This window comes from Falco rusticolus, chromosome 9 (assembly GCF_015220075.1).
Source record: "Falco rusticolus isolate bFalRus1 chromosome 9, bFalRus1.pri, whole genome shotgun sequence".
Taxonomy (NCBI): Eukaryota; Metazoa; Chordata; class Aves; order Falconiformes; family Falconidae; genus Falco; species Falco rusticolus.
Genome location: NC_051195.1, coordinates 15495730 through 15514156, shown reverse-complemented (window position 1 = coordinate 15514156; position 18427 = coordinate 15495730). Strand labels below are relative to the sequence as shown.

Sequence of the window (18427 nt, the reverse complement as noted above, 5' to 3'; positions counted from 1 at the left end):
AAATGGTAAATGGGAGCTATATTTATGTACTTATCTTGCCTTTAAGTTAATCTCCCGTTACTAGTCTTGAGCCTTTCAGGTTGCTATAGAAACTGCTACAGCCTCCAACTGTGCTTCCTCAAAGACTTAATTGCATTCTGAGTTTCATACGCTCTCTATTAGCCACAGCACTGGCAGACACAAGCACATTGCAGAATGAGTTGAATTAATGGTTCAATATGATGTATGCATTTTTTTAATATTATGTTTTCATATTCCTTTTTCAAATTTTCCTTTACCAGCTGGTTAAACTCTTCTGTAACATGCAGTGATACCACAGGGATGGATTCTTTCTGTTTGCTGCCACTGTATTTGATGTTTTCCAGTCTTTGATGTCATCAGAGTAGCTTCAAGAATCATTAGTCTTTGAGACTTTTTTTTTTTTCCTTAGAGAAGTCAAATTATTCATGAACTACCTTAGCTGTGCTGAAGTTTTTCTGAGACTTCTTCACCTCTGTGAAGGCAGACATGGAAGTGTCTACCTGCTATCTCAATAGCTCTGGTAAGTTTGTGCTGAGTCAGTGCTCTTTACCACAACATTTTTGCTTGATCAGTGTGGGTCAAAGGCAGTTTTTCAGCCAGGCCTGTTCTTAGGTGGGAACTATCAATTCATCAAAGTACAAACTGAGTATGGCTGTATGCAAGGTTTGATAAAGTTTTTCTGGGAAGTATTTATTATAACCTCAATGGAATTTCTGGATCAAAACTGGGCTAAGAATGTGTCTCATTCAACTAGTACAACCAAATCTCAGAGACTTGTTTTCCCACTCGATTCTCAGCATGATGGTGCTGTCAGTGCAAATACACTGTTCTTACTGATGCCGCTCCGCCTTTGGTGAGGGTGAACATTGGGAACCAGTGATTAACCTCAGTTTTTTCTTTGTTAAATAGATAGAAGTTCTCTCCTTGCACAAAAAGAGGAGAGAAAATATATCACAACAGAAGGAAGAAAGCAAGCACTGTATGTATTTCCATCTCCTGTTAAGCCTTCTATCTCAGCTCTGCTTAGCATGTGCTTTAGTGGTTAAGAGTTAGGGAGCAGGACGACATTCTCTGTGTACTGTTGCTCACAGACCTGAGATGTTTCTGTACTTGTGGTAATGCTGGCCCAAAGATATATTTTTATCCTCGTTAGATACATTAGAGACACCCCACAACTGGTGAATGGACAAAGTCAGACTGATGCTGAGAAACAGGGCTAAGTGAGAGAGGATTTCATCAACATGTCACTTCAAAATGTTCATGCACATTGAGTCAGGCTTTTAGATACTGAACATCTGAAGGCAGCTTAAATATACCCATTACAACTTTTACAATTTTCAGTTATCCCTTAAAATCTGACCCTTTGTCCTAATGTTTTTCATGTGGTTCATAATTTTTGTCCACTTTTTGTCGTTCTCCATATGTTGCTTGAATTATGTATCGATGGTTCCCTATAAAAATCTTTGTAATTAAGGCAAGTGAGTCAAGGTAGCTCTTCTGGCCTCAGCCATACTGCTAGTATCTCTGTGAATTCATGTGGAAATTTTTCTTCTTTTTTAGCTCTTTCAATAAAAAAAATCAATTAGGGAAGGAAGAAATTATAACAGTTTTGTCGGGATTAATCTGAAAGAGTGGAGACAGTTTTGTAGCAGTTTTGCAGTACTTCCCCGCACCCACCCCTTACCCCCCCAACGCAGTGTGCTTCCTTCCTCAGAACTTAAATTCTTCCACATCTCAGCTTTCGTTTTTAGCTGCTCTGTGGGGTTGCATGTTAAAGAGAGCTGGATTTCCCTGCCAGTTCTGGCTCAAGTTATGTTTCCTGGATTGCCCTACAGAATGTCAACATATATTCTAAAAATCTGTGCATGCTGGAGGCCTTCCTCAGACATTCTAAAAACACTTACTTTGGGATGGGATTCATTTGTATTTCGATATAGAATAAGTATTGTTAGTTGGCTCCTTGGCATTCTTGAGAAGCCAGAGAGTTGCCATGTCTCCAAGTCGTCTGTCTGCATGAGCTCTTTTCCAGGCAGTGACAGCACTTCATTTACAGAAAGCATCATTTGCAGTGTCTCTGTAGGCATTCGGAACAAAGACCTTGTCTATCAACTGGACAGTCCAATGTCTGAGGATGTGGAGGGCTTGACACCCATTACATGCAGTTCCTAACAATCTCAGTAAAGAGAGAAGACTCGTTAAAAGTCTGACATGTGCCACTAGCAGGTTGTTTTACTCTTCTGTAGAATGTATTAAAAAAGCTTTTTTTTTTTTTTTCACAAGCCATAATATCTTATGATTTCTGTAGTTTACAGTATTTTTAGGCTGTTCCTATAGTTGATGGTATGTTGATGGTAGGCTGTTCTATAGGCACATGGCATCTTTCAGTTATAGGTTGCTGGATGTTTTGGGTACCTCTCAGGCCACATTAGCTCACACAGTCCTGTTTAGAGAATGCAGCATGTTGTTGCAGAGAGATATTTACCACTGTACTGTACTTCTCATGCCGTGCCAAAACCTGTCTTCAGGCACCTATTGTTCATCCTTTCTTCCCTTCCCCATCCTGTGGGTGAAAACTGACTTGCAACCAGCTCTTGTACACTATGCAGAGGTAAGTGAAAAGTAGGGGTACTTCTCCTTTACAGCCTTTGTACTCTCTCTTGTTTGTCAGACCAGATGTAATGATACTTTGGGATGTTTGTGTTGGAAGACTTACTGTTCCTGGCGGCAGGGAAGATAACCCATGCAAGCTGCTGGCAGAAGTCAGGGAGAGGGATTTGAGCCAGGTTGCTTAGCGGAGAGTGGGAAGCTTAAATCTTGTAATTGACTTTAAGATTTGATTTCTTCTTCTTCCCTTGCTCCTCAGTATAACCAAAGAAAAGGTGGAGTGAAACTTAGACATAGAGTTTTGGATAAGCAGGAGTACTGCTGAAATGGCTTATAGATATATCAGGCAAATATCCCCACTGAAATAAGGAGAAGTACCGAGAATGAGATGCACAGGTAGGGACAGGCTGTTCAGCAGATCTGCTCTTGAGTTCTGTATCACTTTTTGTTTAGTGTGCTAACTACAGCTTTCCTCTAGCAGACACTGGGCAAGACAGAAGATAACAGTGGTAAAATGTAGGTGGAATGTAAGCTCTGTAGGACTAAACTCTTAAAAATCTTGATATATAGACCTAGCAATTACTTTCAATGTGATTTCCGTCTCTTTACCCGCCACTTGCACCTCCAGAATCAATCCTCGGTGAAATTTCTATTTTCTCTCTTAACCCTACTCAACTCGGTGGCCACTTAGCAGGAGGGTTTCACCTATGTGTTAACTAAATTGGTAATTTTGCATGTCCTTGCATGGCATGGAACGCAAATGAACATGGGCTCTATTAATATCTGTTCTTATGTAAACAGAACCAATTTTATTCAGTTCTTCAGCTAATGAAGCACTGTGGGAACAAGACAGTCAGAAGCTTGGGAATTACTGTACAAGGAAGAATCTCAGTGTTTCTTGGCAAAAGCTGCTTTATGCTCTAGGCTTGCTTGGTGAGAGCCAACAGTAACAAGGTCTTATTATGGACAGGAGTTTAAATAAATAGACACTGAATGTTTCTGCCTGTCTTTGAAAACTGACACACAAAAATCCCAAAGTGTATTTCAAAGAAGGCTTAATTTTTATCTGTTTACAGCCAGATACTCAGTTTTTGGGAAGGGCTCTAATGAAAGAAAAGAGGAGCTAGAGTCCCAAATGGAGACTTCAGGAAAATTTTCTTCTCTTTGTTTACTTCAAAATATTGACAGAATGGAAATATTTTTTTCTCGCTTCTTTGTCAATTTCCTTTAAAACAAAAAGACAAAACCAAACAGCATAAGGTGATTGAGGTGACTTGGCAATAATTGCATTTCTAGCATCAGTTGCTATCAAATTTTTATTAAAATAGCCATAGGAACAGCTGAATTGTTGTATGTGCTCATGTATAGGCTACCTTTTTTTTTGGGGGGGTGGGGTGTTGGAGAAGGCTGTAGTGGAGGCATTAGGTGGCATTAGGAAAGTGGGAAGCTCTCTGCCCAGTGGCTTCTTAGCTGGACTGAACACTGATAGCTCTGTGAATGTGATATTAGTGCCACCAGGTTCTGTCTGTCAAACTGAAACCTGCATATATGCCATTTGATGCGGTTGCTTTGTCTCAGGAGGTGCTACTTCAAAGGTCTCTTCAGTTTCTTAAGACTACCTCTGGCTGAATATTATTTCACTATAAAGATAACATCATCTGAGATAAAGGAAGAGATGAATGATTCAGTTTATTCTTGGGCTATTGTTGTTTATTTTCCCTAGACTGGAAGATACAGTTAAGAAGAATTTCAGAAGGTAATCTTGCATACTAAAAACGGCACCAGATGTGACAGGAGCTAATGCAAGAAATGACAGGATGCTCTGCCTTAAATCATTCTCCTTTGTGCATTATTCTTCTCCTTTTACGAAACCCTATCTTCAGCCCTCCCTATCTTTCTGTTTTAATAAAATTATGAACTATGAATTTCAAACTCATGGAAAAAATGTGACCCGGTGTACCTTTGCAGTGCAGATGAAGCAGGAGCCCGTTTCTCTTGGCCTATGCTTTCTAACTGCCAGTTCAGAATATGTTTTTATATTATCAGTGGAAATGTTAATAAGAAACCAAGGAATGACTATTTAATGCATTGACTGGCACAATCAGTCTTCAAATAAATCAGGATAGCTACACAATCTTTTGTATTCAGTACACATTGCAACAGTTGATGTGCAACAAAAACTTTTGCTAAGACATACATACAAATGCAACAGTAAAGGAGATATCAATCTCCAGAACAAACCTGAAGGAAATTAGTACCATATGTGCAGGATCAGCGAAAAAAATGAGCCATTTATTCCCAAGTCCAAAATTTATAACTTTGTATGAACTGGTTTTCCTGGATCCAAACATAATAAGAAGTAACCCGTGTATTGTTAACTGCTCAGAATTGCACCTGGTCACCTGAAAGACATTTCTGAGGTCTTGGAAAAACCTATAGGAATCTGAAAAGGGCCAAAAAAAGCATAAAGAAAATTTCAATAATAAAACAAATAAAAAGCAATAAATTTTAAAATAATTGAAAAAGTATTTAAATTAAGAAATAGTCTCATTTCCCATTTCCTGGGAATGTGCACTGCACAAGGAAATAGAAGGTAATTATTCTAAGAACACCTGTGGTAAAATCTTTAATTATAATTATTCAGATAGAAGCTAATTAAAAGCACATTTTTAATGTAGCAGTATGGTTTTCCCTACATGCCACCATCTGGGACTGACTCTTTTCTGCTCTCTGTTACTTAACTTAAATAGTAACAAATAGCTGTGAATGTAGTTCTAATTTTCTCTTATCTGCTGAACAATGGTATATGTTCCAGGAGGGCCTTGTGCAGAAGAGTAGAGGCTTTCATTTTTTCAAGAAAAGAAATAATCTCTCTCACTCTTTCCTGCTGTGGAAGCACCTTACAAGAGTAACTGCATAATTTGAATGTATATGCTTCTTGGGAGCTGATTTCAGTCATTGTCCCTTTTTGCTCCTGTTTTCTACCACCAAGCAGGTCAAGTGTGCCGGGAAGTATCGATATTCCTGTTGACTGTCAATCTGTGAGACAACTTGCTCTATAAACTGCTGGTCTGGCACTGCACTCACAACACCTGCCACACTGCCTGAGCTCTGTGCGGTGTGGTGTTTGTGGAAATAATGTAAGAAAATGGGAGGTGGAGAGGGAGATGGAGATGCAGCTGCGCAGCTGAAGTCTACAGATGAAGGTGGTGTTTAAAATGCCCAGCTGGTTAAAACAGCTTTTCTTTCAAGAAGGAACTTCGGTAGCATTGCCTTCCTGCATGGAAAGCACTGACGGGCTGCCATGGCGTTTTGGTAGTTAACTGTGGCCTATGAAGGACAGCAGAGAGGACTTGGATTTTTTTTCCAGAAGTAGTCTAAGAGTTTCTCAGAGGTGGATAAGTTGACAGACATTGCAATGCCTTGCAAAGTCTGTGGGGTTGGAGTGTGCTCTTATCCCAGACTCTTTTCATTATGTGTTGTCCACTCCCAAATACTGTGCGATTATTTACTTACTTATTTATTTATTTAGGACTGAAATTAGTTTCCAAAGCATTTCTACATCTCCTTCCCAAACTAGACTGCACTAGATTATTGTTAAGAGTGTTTCACTTCATCACAGGTTCCCAAATTAGAGTTTGGTTTGTGGTATTCAAAACCAAACCAGCCCTGACACTATTGCAGTTGCCCATGTTTCTGGTTCACAAAAGCCAGACCAGTAATGAAATGCATCCTCTTTCTGCTCCTTGCTCCCAAAAAGTCAGCTGCATTGTGCTAATGAGCATGACAAGACAAATCAGTTCTGAAGCTTATAGGTGAGATATTAGCAAGAACTTTTGAAAAGACTACAAGGGAAGTGTTAGAACTCCTGTGTCTTCAAAATATTTGTCTATCTTGCACTGAGTGTGCCAAAACAATCGTGCCCTGTGAGGCAATGTGTCAGTTGAAATTTGAGGAAGGCAGTAAGTTGACTTTCAGGACAGCTTGAACAGTAACTGAACAGCACAAACACTTCCTCCCTGGGTGGGTTCTATCATAAAGCTATTGTGCAGCAGGCATTTGAAAGCTTCTTGTTATAAGTCTCTGAAGAACTAAACGGGCTAGGATACAATCAGTGAATCTTGTTCGTTGGGGAAAGTAAACCCTCAAAAGATGCTTTATGAGTACCACAATGAAGTGGCGTGGCAGTGTTTCTTATTGCAGCTCTCAGTTTGGGCCGGGAGGAAGGAACCAGGCCAGAGTGTAAGGTAGCATATATCTAAAATAAGGTTTTAATATGCATCAAATAGAACAAGAAAAATTGGGACAATTGTTATAGACACATTTAGTCAGGGTAATTATAAAGCCTTTTTAGGAGTTTAACATGTATCATCTTACTCGCATGCATCAGTGTAGAGAAATACTGAATTCACAGTTAGATCAGTTTCAAGAGTTACTTGATAATGCAGTGGATGGTGCCTGGTTTTTACCAACTGAGTGAAGCTTTTAAAGTTGCAAATGGCTGTTTCTGTTAAATGAATAAAGATTTAAAAATTCTGGCATGTGTGTGTTTTCACAAACTGCCTGCCTCATTAAAAATAACAATATGTAATTTAATTTTTATCAACTGAAATAAACTCAGGCTGCAGCAAATTGGTATTCTATTATAATTCCAGAAAAGCTAGACTTATCCCTTCTGGCCTTAGAATGAGAAAGAAAATACAGTCAAAACCTAAAATCTCTGCCTCTACTAATTTCTACTGTTCTGTACAGAGGATGCATTAATAAATATTGAGATTAGAGTTGAAGACTTAACTGTTTATGATAGTGAGTACTTAAATATCTTCCATTTCAAGATATATTTGTACTACTCTGTTTCGTAGTTTTATTTTTGTAAAATTTTATTTTTCAAGGTTAATTGTATTCCCTGGGTGTCAAGTCATGGATATGTCTGCTCAAAATCTCCTAGGTTGTGTTAAAAAGGTGATTGCTCAACAGTAAATGGATCATTGATATTGCATCCTGATTAAAATACAGATAGAATTTTGCAGTTCAGTATAAGATATACCTCTCTTTCATACTAAAATAATTCAGTTAAAAAAAAATCTTGTTGGTGAAGCAGGTATTATTACCATGACTGATTTATTTAGTACCTTCTAGAGGTTATATGACCTCAGATTATTAGATGGCCATCAAACAAATGAAATAGCTTTGAAAGACAATACTAAACTAAACATCTATAACAGTGTTACTGGGCATTACAGTATAATTTCAACAAAAGAAAAAGGAAATTGAAGTTTATAGTGATTCTTGTATATTACGTACTCAGAGAAGATGCATATATAAAAAAAATATGTAAAGGAATACATATATTGTTGAGCTCTGTTTATATTTTGAATACAAATTCTAGCTCCTTGTTCTTGAAACTGTCAAGGTAGCTAGCACAAGCAATGCCAGATATTGACTCTGGTTTACTATTCCTATAAGAAGCCCATTTTGCTTTCTCCCTGTAGCAGGTGATCTCTCAAAAGTTATGTTTTAATAAATTAACACATGGGTTTGCTCACAGCAGCTCATTCTGCTGTGAATTTTGAGAGATTGTATTCAGTGGTGCGTGCAACCTTTCTTTGAGACTTTGCGTTATATCTTCTCTGCCAACAGTGCTCTTATGATTACTTTCTTTTAATAGGAAGCCAGAAAAATAGTAGTCATAGCAAAGTTTTAGCAGAACAAATTCAAAACATTATGCCCAAAACACTGTGGGGAAAATGGGGGATTATAAGGATGTGCATATTTTAAAAGTACTGCTTTATATTTAAATATTCCTGCCACAGGAGAGGATGGGTGGGGGCTACCTTTTGCGTTTTATGTATTAGTAGATTCTGGAGAATTGTGTCATCAATGACAACATTCAGAATCACATGTTCTCTGCTGGCCTTCTGCCACATCTTCAGAAAGATGCTTCTTGAGGAGAGGTGTGTGGATGAAGGATACTCTTATGGAGGGCCAATGGTGGGAAACATTCGGAACTGCTAAAGAGAGAAGACCCTTTAACTGTAGACTCCCCTGAAGCTCTCCAAAATGAAAACTCCTGACACCTTTTAATATTTCTTTCTTTATGATAGGACAAGGGTAGGTAAAGTCATTAGTATATGACCTTCAGACTAAAAATGACCTTTTAGTACTTACTTAGTGACTTGCATTTTCAAAGGACCTCGGAAATTTAACTTGAATTAGAAAACTTGTTGTTATAGAAAATGTGGAAGTTTTATTATGTGCTGCTTCAGTGTGCTGATTAAAATTAACCTTTTACATTGCATTTTTTTTACTTGAAATAGCCTAAGGTACTGTCAAACAAATGGCTTCTCTTTGGCATGTTTTACCCTCCACACAAATACCAACTTGGTCAGATGTAATGTGCAATAGCTTTGTGAACCATCCTGCAGTGGTTTAGCTATTAGTGGAAGAAGTCCAAAAATGTAGAGCCAAAGCCTAACTTGGAAATGGAAAGAAAAAAAATAATTCAATGTGTTTGTGTATTTGTCAGATACACAATGTTATGTATTTTGCAGACCTATTCTCCTTTTCTGTGGCTCCAGACTCCCTGGCTGCAAGGGATGCATTTTTAAATTGTTGAATCAGTTGTTAATTAGAGCAATTTCTTACACTAACTAACTGCAAAGATCCCTGGAGAAATCCTTGTTCTTATGCAGAAATACATATGCAATTAAAAAACAGTTATGTATGTTTAAGGTATAGTGAAGTAAACAATGAAGCAGTGTGTGCTGTGTATTGTTCATAGCTGTGAGGCTTCTAAGGAGAGTTTATTTTCTTCGCTGGTATTGTAAAGTTCAGGAAGAAAACGCTTAGTACCCCTTGTTGAAAACATTCCAATGAAGAATATGCAATAATTAAAAGTCGATCATCCTAGAGGGAGTTTAAATAAAAATAATGCTGACTCTTTACCCTAGGGGAGCTGCAGTCACTGCAGAGGAAGAGGGAGGCCTATGTTCAGTCCCCAGATGTTTAACAAAATGTTGGAGCAAGGCCAGAATAAAAAAAGGCAGCTGCACTGAATGGGATGAAATGAACTCACCCGCTGGAGTTTGCAGTGGTTAGTGTGTGCTCCTGGGGAGATGTGGGAACTGGACCTAGCTTTTCCATCCTAAGTGAGCACTGCAGCCACAGAGCTATGGGAAATGACTGGTTTAGGACTGCAGAATAACTCGGGATAGAAGAGGCCTCAGGAGGTCTTAACCATCTGCCCAGAAGCAGTTGCCCTTGTCCCAGAGTGTCTGCAATGTTCAGACAGCTATATCAGTTGGTAAATTCAACACACTCTCATGCTGAAAAGTGAGAACCAGTATGTTTGGGGATCAAGATTAAAAAAAATGCAATTCCTTATTTACAGTCAGGGAAATTTGTAGTGAAACTGGAAACTATATGCATGTATTAGGGGAGGAGAGCAAAGAAAGGAAGTGAAAAAGCTTGGGGTTCCAGGTTGGCATTCTCACGTGTTTAAAACATTGATCTAAGAGCTGCTGAGCTCATCATCTTACTTTTCACCTGAGCATTATTAGTGTTAGTAATGTAAATGAATGGAAACAGTGTAGTTCAGTGCTATGCCTGAAATTCCTCCTGGCAGGCACTGACTGCTCTGTGTGTGTGTGCATGTGTGTGTGTATATGAGTTAGGTCTTGCTTTATTTAACAAGGCAGTTGCTTGCCAACCTACTTAGCAAGTGCTTAGCATATTTAAGGTCTTAGAGTTGAGCACATGCCTAAGTGTTTGCCTGATTTGGGGCCTAAATCAGAAGTTTTCCATTTTTATGATAAATATTGTAAGGTTGCTTGAGGCTGGAGTTAACAGGAGGTTACTTGATCCCTTTTTGTGCATGATTTGTTCTTCCTGGGTAGGTCTGATTAGGTTATGTAGTGGCTGTTTCATTACCGTGTCTTAACTGCATGACAGCTTTAGTTAAAATAACATTTTTTCTGTTTATACTACAAACTGGTGAATACTTGTCATGTCCTCATTTTCTAGATTAGGATATAGCACTGAGGCAGGAAAAATCACAAGGGATGAAAGGATAAAAAGCAAAAAAGGTTGGCAAAGACAAAATAGTTTTTTGTTTCCAATTACTTTGCTAACAGTAGAGTCTAGATAACGCAAGATCTGATTCAAAACTCTATTATCTCTTAAAATAAATTAAAATAGTACCACTGAGGACTGAAACTTAGTTCAGTCTTAAATGGCAAAAGTTCCAGCTAGTTTGGGGAGAGACTTTTAAAATCCTTCCCATTTGGCTGTTTTGGTGTTTCTTACAGATGACTCCCATATTCAATGAAGAGCTCTTATTGTTTTTAATTTGTATCTTCTGTTTGCCACAATGCTTACCAATTATAGGTTTATCATAGCTCTTAAATTGTGTAGCATTGCAGGTACCCTGAGCAGAAGGAAATTTAATATATGGAATAGATGACATCAATGTGAAAAGCTGCAGAGCCAGGTTTTCTCAGGGAGTAGAGATGGCTGCACTCAGGCTACAGAATGTTTGGGCTTGGGAAAGTATTCTTTTGAATCCAAACTGAGATCTCCTTGTTGGTTTGGATTTATTATCATTGTATAATAGTAAACAGAAAATAAAAAATAACACCTATTATTTCTCAAAAAGTTGGTGGTTTTTTTTTTTTTTTCTTTTTCCCCTTTTTATTTTCCTCCTTTCAAAAGAAGTGTTGTGCACTGGCATGCTTTATGGCCTGGGTATTTTTTAGTACACTTTTTCTTTATTTGTGTTCCTGCTGAGTTATAGCATAAATAGAGTTTATTTTACTGAGTTTATCATGTGTAGAAAAATGTCCCTAATTTAGTTGTAGTTAAAAATCATATTTTAATATTCTAAAGGTGATGTTTCTTCCAGCTGTTTCTATTAGGATTGTGTTAGAATTTCCTGCTCCCTCACATGGGCTGCCAGCTAGAAGATGATAGGGTGCAGTCTTGACTATGACAAGAAAATTACAAGCACTTAATGGGCAAGAAGTGTTTATTCTCCTGGAAACAGAAAAGAACAGCACAACTGAACAGTGGACCGAGCTGGTCTTGAATTGAAATCCAGCCTTGTACATTTTGTTTCTTTTCTCTACACAGGAAAACAACACAGAAGATGAAGAAAGAGACAGACTCATGTTATTAAGGTAGAATTTAAGTACCTGTTATTTAACTGCTTCATGGAAACTTTTGACATCTCTCTACCAATCTGTATAATGTACTTCTATAATGTAATGGTAATTGGTTTGTTAGAAGAATAACCTAAAAAGTGAAACTTCTCAAAATCTTAATGCTGATGTATATCAGCTGTAAACAGATAAAAGGGGACCTAGCAGGGCAATGTCACCAGGTGACCCCCAAGCAAATGTAGTCCTGGGTGGGTTGTTTGGGATTTTTTAATTGTTTTTTTTCAGTATTCCTCTATTCTTGTATTCTACTTATACTCGCCTATATCTTGGGTCACATGTTGGTGTTTCCTAAGCTGCAAGGACGAACTGCCTAGTTTCAGAAAGTGTTTCATGAGTTTGTGCCAGTTTGGTATTGCACCTGTAGGCTGAGATACAGAGTAGATGTATCAATAACTGTGCGCTTAGTCCTGGGACGGGGAGCGGGCTGGCAGTGAAGTCAGTGTCTTGAAAGCTGCTTTTTGGAGAGGGTTGGGTTGTGCAATGACTGTGCTTTATGCAGATGGCTAAACTTTCTGGAGTGAGAAAAACTGATGTCTAAACACACAAAGCTGAAATCTTTCACTGTATTTCTGTCAGAAAGACTTGGCTTTTATAAGACTTGCATTTGTGTAAGCAAACAGTGTTATATTATGCCCCAAGACTAGATTTCCTTGCATTATTTCTCCAGCATTTGACTTGTCTGACCACAGGACCATAGCTTAGCCAAAAAAATTTCTTAAAGGAATGTTTTAACTTGTAAGACTTAAATATACAGCACTGCATTCCCACCCCTGTTTGCATTTTGGAGTAGCTAATGGACTAAGCTAATAGCCACCGAAAAAATCATGGTACACATTCAAGTCTTTTAGGTTTTGAGTTTTGTTCTGAGATTCCACTGAAACACCATAATGGAAGCCAAGTTTATTGTGCTCTGCAGTGAAAAAGCTGAGGAAAAGGTGTTATGGTTCAGAGCAACTTCAAGTATTTCCCAGATATTTTGTAATGCCAGATGCTGCTGAAGTATCTCACTTAATATTCTGCTTGCTTTGCCAGAAATGCAGCAGATTAATAAACCACATTAGTTAGGAAATAGCTTTCTGAGAGAACTAGGAAAGATAATTCAAGGTTTTAGACAAAGCTATTGAAGCAGAGACGAGCTGGCATTTCCCAAAAGCTAATCAAATACTAGTAGAGCAATAAGGGAGTATAGTACATCATTTGGGAACAAAAGTCAAGGGAGAAGATTTCAAGAGATACTCTCTCTATTTGCCAGCAGATAGTACATTCCGATGTTGAGACTTTATCACTATAGAAATTACTCTTGAAATAATCATCTGCTCTCTCAGATGATATCTTCTAAATCATATTGAATGTTTAGGTCTAGTGGAGGACTTGCACACAGCCCTAACTTATTTCTGGATCTGAGACAGACTACCAGGTTCAGCAGATAATAGGAATTCTGGGCGTTTTTTTCTACATATTCGATCATAATAGAACAACTGGCAATTGTGGGTTTTTTTTCTGATCAGACTCAAGTTAAGTCTCTCCTGTCTTGCACAGTTGGTAAGCAATGATTTGGATGTTCATACAGGTTATGAAACAGCTGAATTTCAGTATTTGCAATGAAAGGGGAGCAAAAGAAAGAAGGGGAAAAAAGTGTGCGTGAATGTATTTTACAAACACTGGAGCATATCAACAGGGAGACTGGAAATGCTCAGCTTCAACCCTACTGGAATTAATTTTGTTATTAATGGCAAATAAAAGTGTGTGTCTTGGGGGACACACTACTAGTATATATAAGAATTTAGAAATGCTACAGGATATTTTTCTTTTGGGGAAAAATTATTATGGCAGATTCATCCTGTTGGGCTTTGTAATTTGTTTCCTCATTTCATGTAAAAGCTAATTGTTAAATGTAATTAGATGTACTAATTCTGCTGGCTAAATTCAAGCACAGCTGCAGGAACACCCCATGGCACCACAGCGTAACCAGGGTAGTGTCACCAGTCTGGTTATACATGATGCTGAAAACTGTTGAATCTAGTAGGCACAAATACCACTGTTATTGTTATGAGAAACTGGTCTTTTACCCTGCCTAACTCCTTTATACACTTCCCAATACCAACGTAATTGTGTTGCCTTTTTTTGAAAAAGATATGCCAAGCAGCCAGAGAGCTTAGAGTATAAAATATTAGCGATATAAAACTGATATACCTTGTCAAACTTATCAAGAAAGTTGTCCCCGAAACTGGCTAGGGACTAACAAACTAGCAAGTCCACAAAGAAGAGTCTGAAACGGGTGAAGGGTGCTTTCAAGGAAGGTATCACAAGGCTGATGTGTCACTTGCCTCCCTCCCTCCCTCATCTAATGTGTTTTTCATAAAATATGCAAACACAATGACAATTTAAAGATCAAAGATGGTAAAATTGACGAACAAAGGCAAGTGTGTAATAAAACTTTCCAGAGTACTTTTTTCTCTGATCAGATTTTTTTCTGATCGTGCTTTATATTTTAAACTGATTTTTTTGTCTTTGATTCAGAAAAATTGACCAGGATTTGGAATCTGTGGCTACACCGTAGGCTTGAGATACCAATGTCTCTTGCAGTACACCAAAATTACTTTTTGGTGTTTTTTTCTTCTCGCATACCAAATACAGGAAATGAAAAATTTAGTTTTGGTATTTTCTTGGTAGTGAGGTCAATGATGAAGACGCATTAATCAGCAAATGCTCTTGGCTTTGGTTTAGCCTCTCAAATTTTGTGTGTCTACACACACTGAAGTACACAGGCTTACTTTGATGTTAGCTGAAGTAATGCAAAACTTTAAATGATGCCTTTTTCCTTTGATTTTGAAAGAATGTCTTGTTTTTCTTTGACTTTTTTCTGCTTGATAAGAATTAAACCAAAATAAACCTGGTTAATGGGCAATGCATCCACACAGCCTTTTGTACTAGCTTAAACTAAATCTACTTGGTATTACTTCCCTGTCACGTGCATGTGCACCCTTGCTCCAGAGTAATCTGTAATGTGATAGGATACCACTGTTTCAACTCCCTCACGCCCATTTAGAAAGACCTGTTTTCATTGCTGTTACTGTTACTCCACTGTTTACATTAATCCTTTTTACCTTTTTTCTTTTTACAGTCATGTTTTTCACACTAATTCTTTTTGTTTATGCAGTCAGGCTGGTCAAGAGAAAGCAAATCCAGTCATTTTGGGCATGGCTTGTAGGCACCTAGGGATAGATCCAGACTAAACAGATGCAGTCACATCTTCTCTAATAGGTTATCATGAATGACTATAGCTAACGTGATCCAGTTACAGAGTCAGCTCAGTTCTGCCCTATGTGCGTGTGCACTTTTGAGTTCTGTATATTGATACAGGGTATGCAGCAGGGCATATTTGAAGTAGCTTGGATGAGGATGCAAACATAAAATATGGAATTACACTTTCTAAGCAGATATTGTGCCAAATGTCAAGATTTCTTTGCTAGCTTACGCTGTTGGAAAAAAAATAAATGGAAGGATTTTTTGAGTATTTTCCAAGTGAAGAATAGTTTTCATCCAGTCTCTAGTAAAATTAAATCCAATAGCAAGTGACGTGTGCAAAATCCTTGGAAAGTGTTGCCAGCAATCATTGTAAATTGTAGTTCAGTGGGTTCATTTTCAGCTTTAGGGGTTTGACAGCAGAACTCTACAGAAATTTTAGGTTACCGTATTTTAATCTGCAAGTATAATTCTCTGAGTTTCCATCATTTCCCCTTAAAAGCAGTCATTAAAATTTGCTAACTTTTCACCCTTTCTTCAGGGAGCATGACAGACTGAGGCAATAGCAGTTTTCCAGAATTTATGCCAAAGCAAAGTTTTACCTTAATTGCTGTCAAGTAGCTTATTTTTCTCACAGCTGTAAAGCAGGTGTCTGTATCTCAGTATAACTAGTGCTACAGTAAATTGAAGGAGGCAAGCACTAATGTCCCTGAAAGCTGAAACAACTTTGAGGAACATGAGTCATAATAGATGTGTGGGTGGAACTGAAGAAATAGAATTTCATTAACTGTTTCCCCATTGATTTCTTATGAAAGTAGAATTTATTTAACTTAAGAGCTTTGGGTAGTCTATGTAGAAAGAGAAGCCAGTCCAGTTTACACTAGGGACAGTATTGAGCTACAAAATTCAAAATTCCTATGGAGTCTGAGGTTGGGCTTACTTTACTTCTGACTTATGCAGTCTGTCTCTCAAATCAAACAGCGATGTTTAATGCTGGCATCCTTGGGCACCTTCTGAACTGCTCTGGAATAACAGGGGCTGTATTTCTGATCCACCTGGTGATGTATCTTGACTGGGAACTGAATTAGGATCACCTTGGGCAGTAGGTACTCTAAGAGTAAAAGGTGTATGAACCACCACAGGGAACCGTTTTGTATTATAAACCCAGGGTTTTTTCCTAACTTGAGGTAATCGGTAACTGTCTCTTGTTTGAGCATTACCTATACTAGTATAACTGCTGATTGTATTTCTGTTCAGCATTTTTTTATGATGGCAGGTAATTTACTACGCTAAGGTTGCATTTGCTTTTAGCTCTTGATAGTTCTTCTTATGGAGTAAACCTCTTTTCCCAAGAAACTATAAGCTAGTTATGTCAATGAGAGAAAAAATGCTGGAGAACTAAGTCAAGAAGCATGTTCCCAAGTCAGAGCCCTTGCTGAGAAGAACAGATTTCAAACATATGTTAAATATACTTTAGACTACAGGCTTAGATTCCTCTGTCTGTAACTTCAAATACCTTTAAGCCTTTTTTTCCTTCTACATTTTTCCCTTAACTGTTGCTGAATCAAACGAAATTTGCCTGTGGTGTGAGAATTGCTGATTGGGCTTTCTAATTACCATAAAATTTCTCAGTGCTTTATAAAGCATGATGCTGTTGTGCGCTGTAGTGATAGCGTAATTAAAGCATTTGCAAAATATATAAATAGCCAACTCTTTTTGCATGTACTGTTCTTCCTTTAGGCTATCTGTGGACCAACTCTGGGCTTCAGGGACAGGGTCATTCTGGTGTTAATGAGGAGCACAAAGGCGGTGAGGAGCAGGGGAGAGGGAAAGCTGAATGCCTAGCTCTTGATGTACTGCTCCTGCCATCGTGAGCAGTATGGTCGTGCAGTCTGGTACTGGGCTCTGTTTTTGGAGTAGTTCCTTAGCATTAGAGGGAGTTAATGAGTAAATCTTTCTTCACACAGGAAGAGTATGAAACAAAGTGTCTCAGAACTAGTGTTATTTGCTGCTGAAACAAAGTTAGAAGTCCAGAACTGTGCAACTCCTGGAATTTATATTAGCTTCCAACCCTAGCTTCAACATCTTAACATTTTTCACGACTCAGACTGAGTGGGAAAAGTGATATGCAAAGATTTTTTTCATAAAATGAGCACTTTCAATATGGAATATTTTAGGGTTTGTTTTTATTTTTATGATCAATTATGTTTTTCACTTTTTATGGTCTGTTATTTTGAGAAATATTGAAGACCTGTATTGTCCATTGACTTCGTTACTCTCCTGCAGATATACTGTTGACAGTGGCTGAGCCTGAAAAATAACAGATTATGGATTTTATGCCTTTCTCACATATAGCACTTAAGATCTGTAGTTTTCTTCTAGTGTGACATTAATGATGTTTGTGGCACAGCAGGACTGTCAAGAGAATTTGAAAATTAAAGGATATGAATCATCATAGAAACAGTGGTAATGTTATTTTCCATGACTACTGGTCTGGGATGTAACTCTGGACCAGATCTTGCTTTATTACGGAGAACAGAAATTCAGTGGGTTGAGAAAGAAGTTCTCTGATACTCTTTGATACCACAAGCCATCTAGATGTTTAATTCTATTCAGTTATTTTGGAGAAATTTAGTAATTGAGAGTAATGACACAAAAACCTGAAAAAACCCCCTCTTTGCACGGGAGAGCAGGAATGCTAGTTATTTCTTGCAACATATTGCGAAATGTTTCCAGAGAGGATGGAGATGGCCAGAAAAGAAGTTCCTGTTCATTTCTCTCAGACTGCTGAAGAGGGGATCATTAGGCCCACTAATTAATTGTCACATTTAATGGAATATTCTGAACCAAGAGTTTGAAGGCACTTCTAAACAACTACCAATATACAAAGCCTCCGATTTTGCCTTATTTCATGAAAAAATTATTAACTTGCTCTAATATTTCAACTTTTCTGCATTCCTAGCATATTGGGTTGAAATGTTATCTGTTTTGCTTTGGCTTTCTTGTGATCTGAAGATTCAACTATGGTTAACTTCAGTGAACTAAATTAAGTTTTTGGCTCTTTATGAAGTAGTAAAATAATTTTAGTGGGTAACAAAAATATTATTTAGTGTTGCTTTTCACTACACAGTCCTGATCATTTGTGATAAAAGATTTCTGGCAGTAATTAAAAGGATGAAGTCTATACTGTTTTGATATGACCAATGGGCAATCCTGTGGAGGCTTTTTCTAATTAATGGGGCATTTTTATTTTACCATGGAGATGGTTTGAAGGCAATGTTTTTATTCTGTAGAGAAGGCTCAGAGACTTTTCTTACTAGGTAAACGTCCCAATACCCTCT

At 37.9% G+C, this 18427-nt stretch overlaps 1 protein-coding gene across 1 annotated transcript in view; it reads left to right on the top strand.

Annotated features, from left to right (window-relative positions):
- FAM13C (family with sequence similarity 13 member C) overlaps nucleotides 1-18427 on the top strand; it is a 129967-nt gene that overhangs the window by 21570 nt on the left and 89970 nt on the right. The window contains 1 exon segment of the mRNA XM_037400757.1: nucleotides 11752-11798. Coding sequence (XP_037256654.1) covers nucleotides 11752-11798 — 47 coding nt within the window.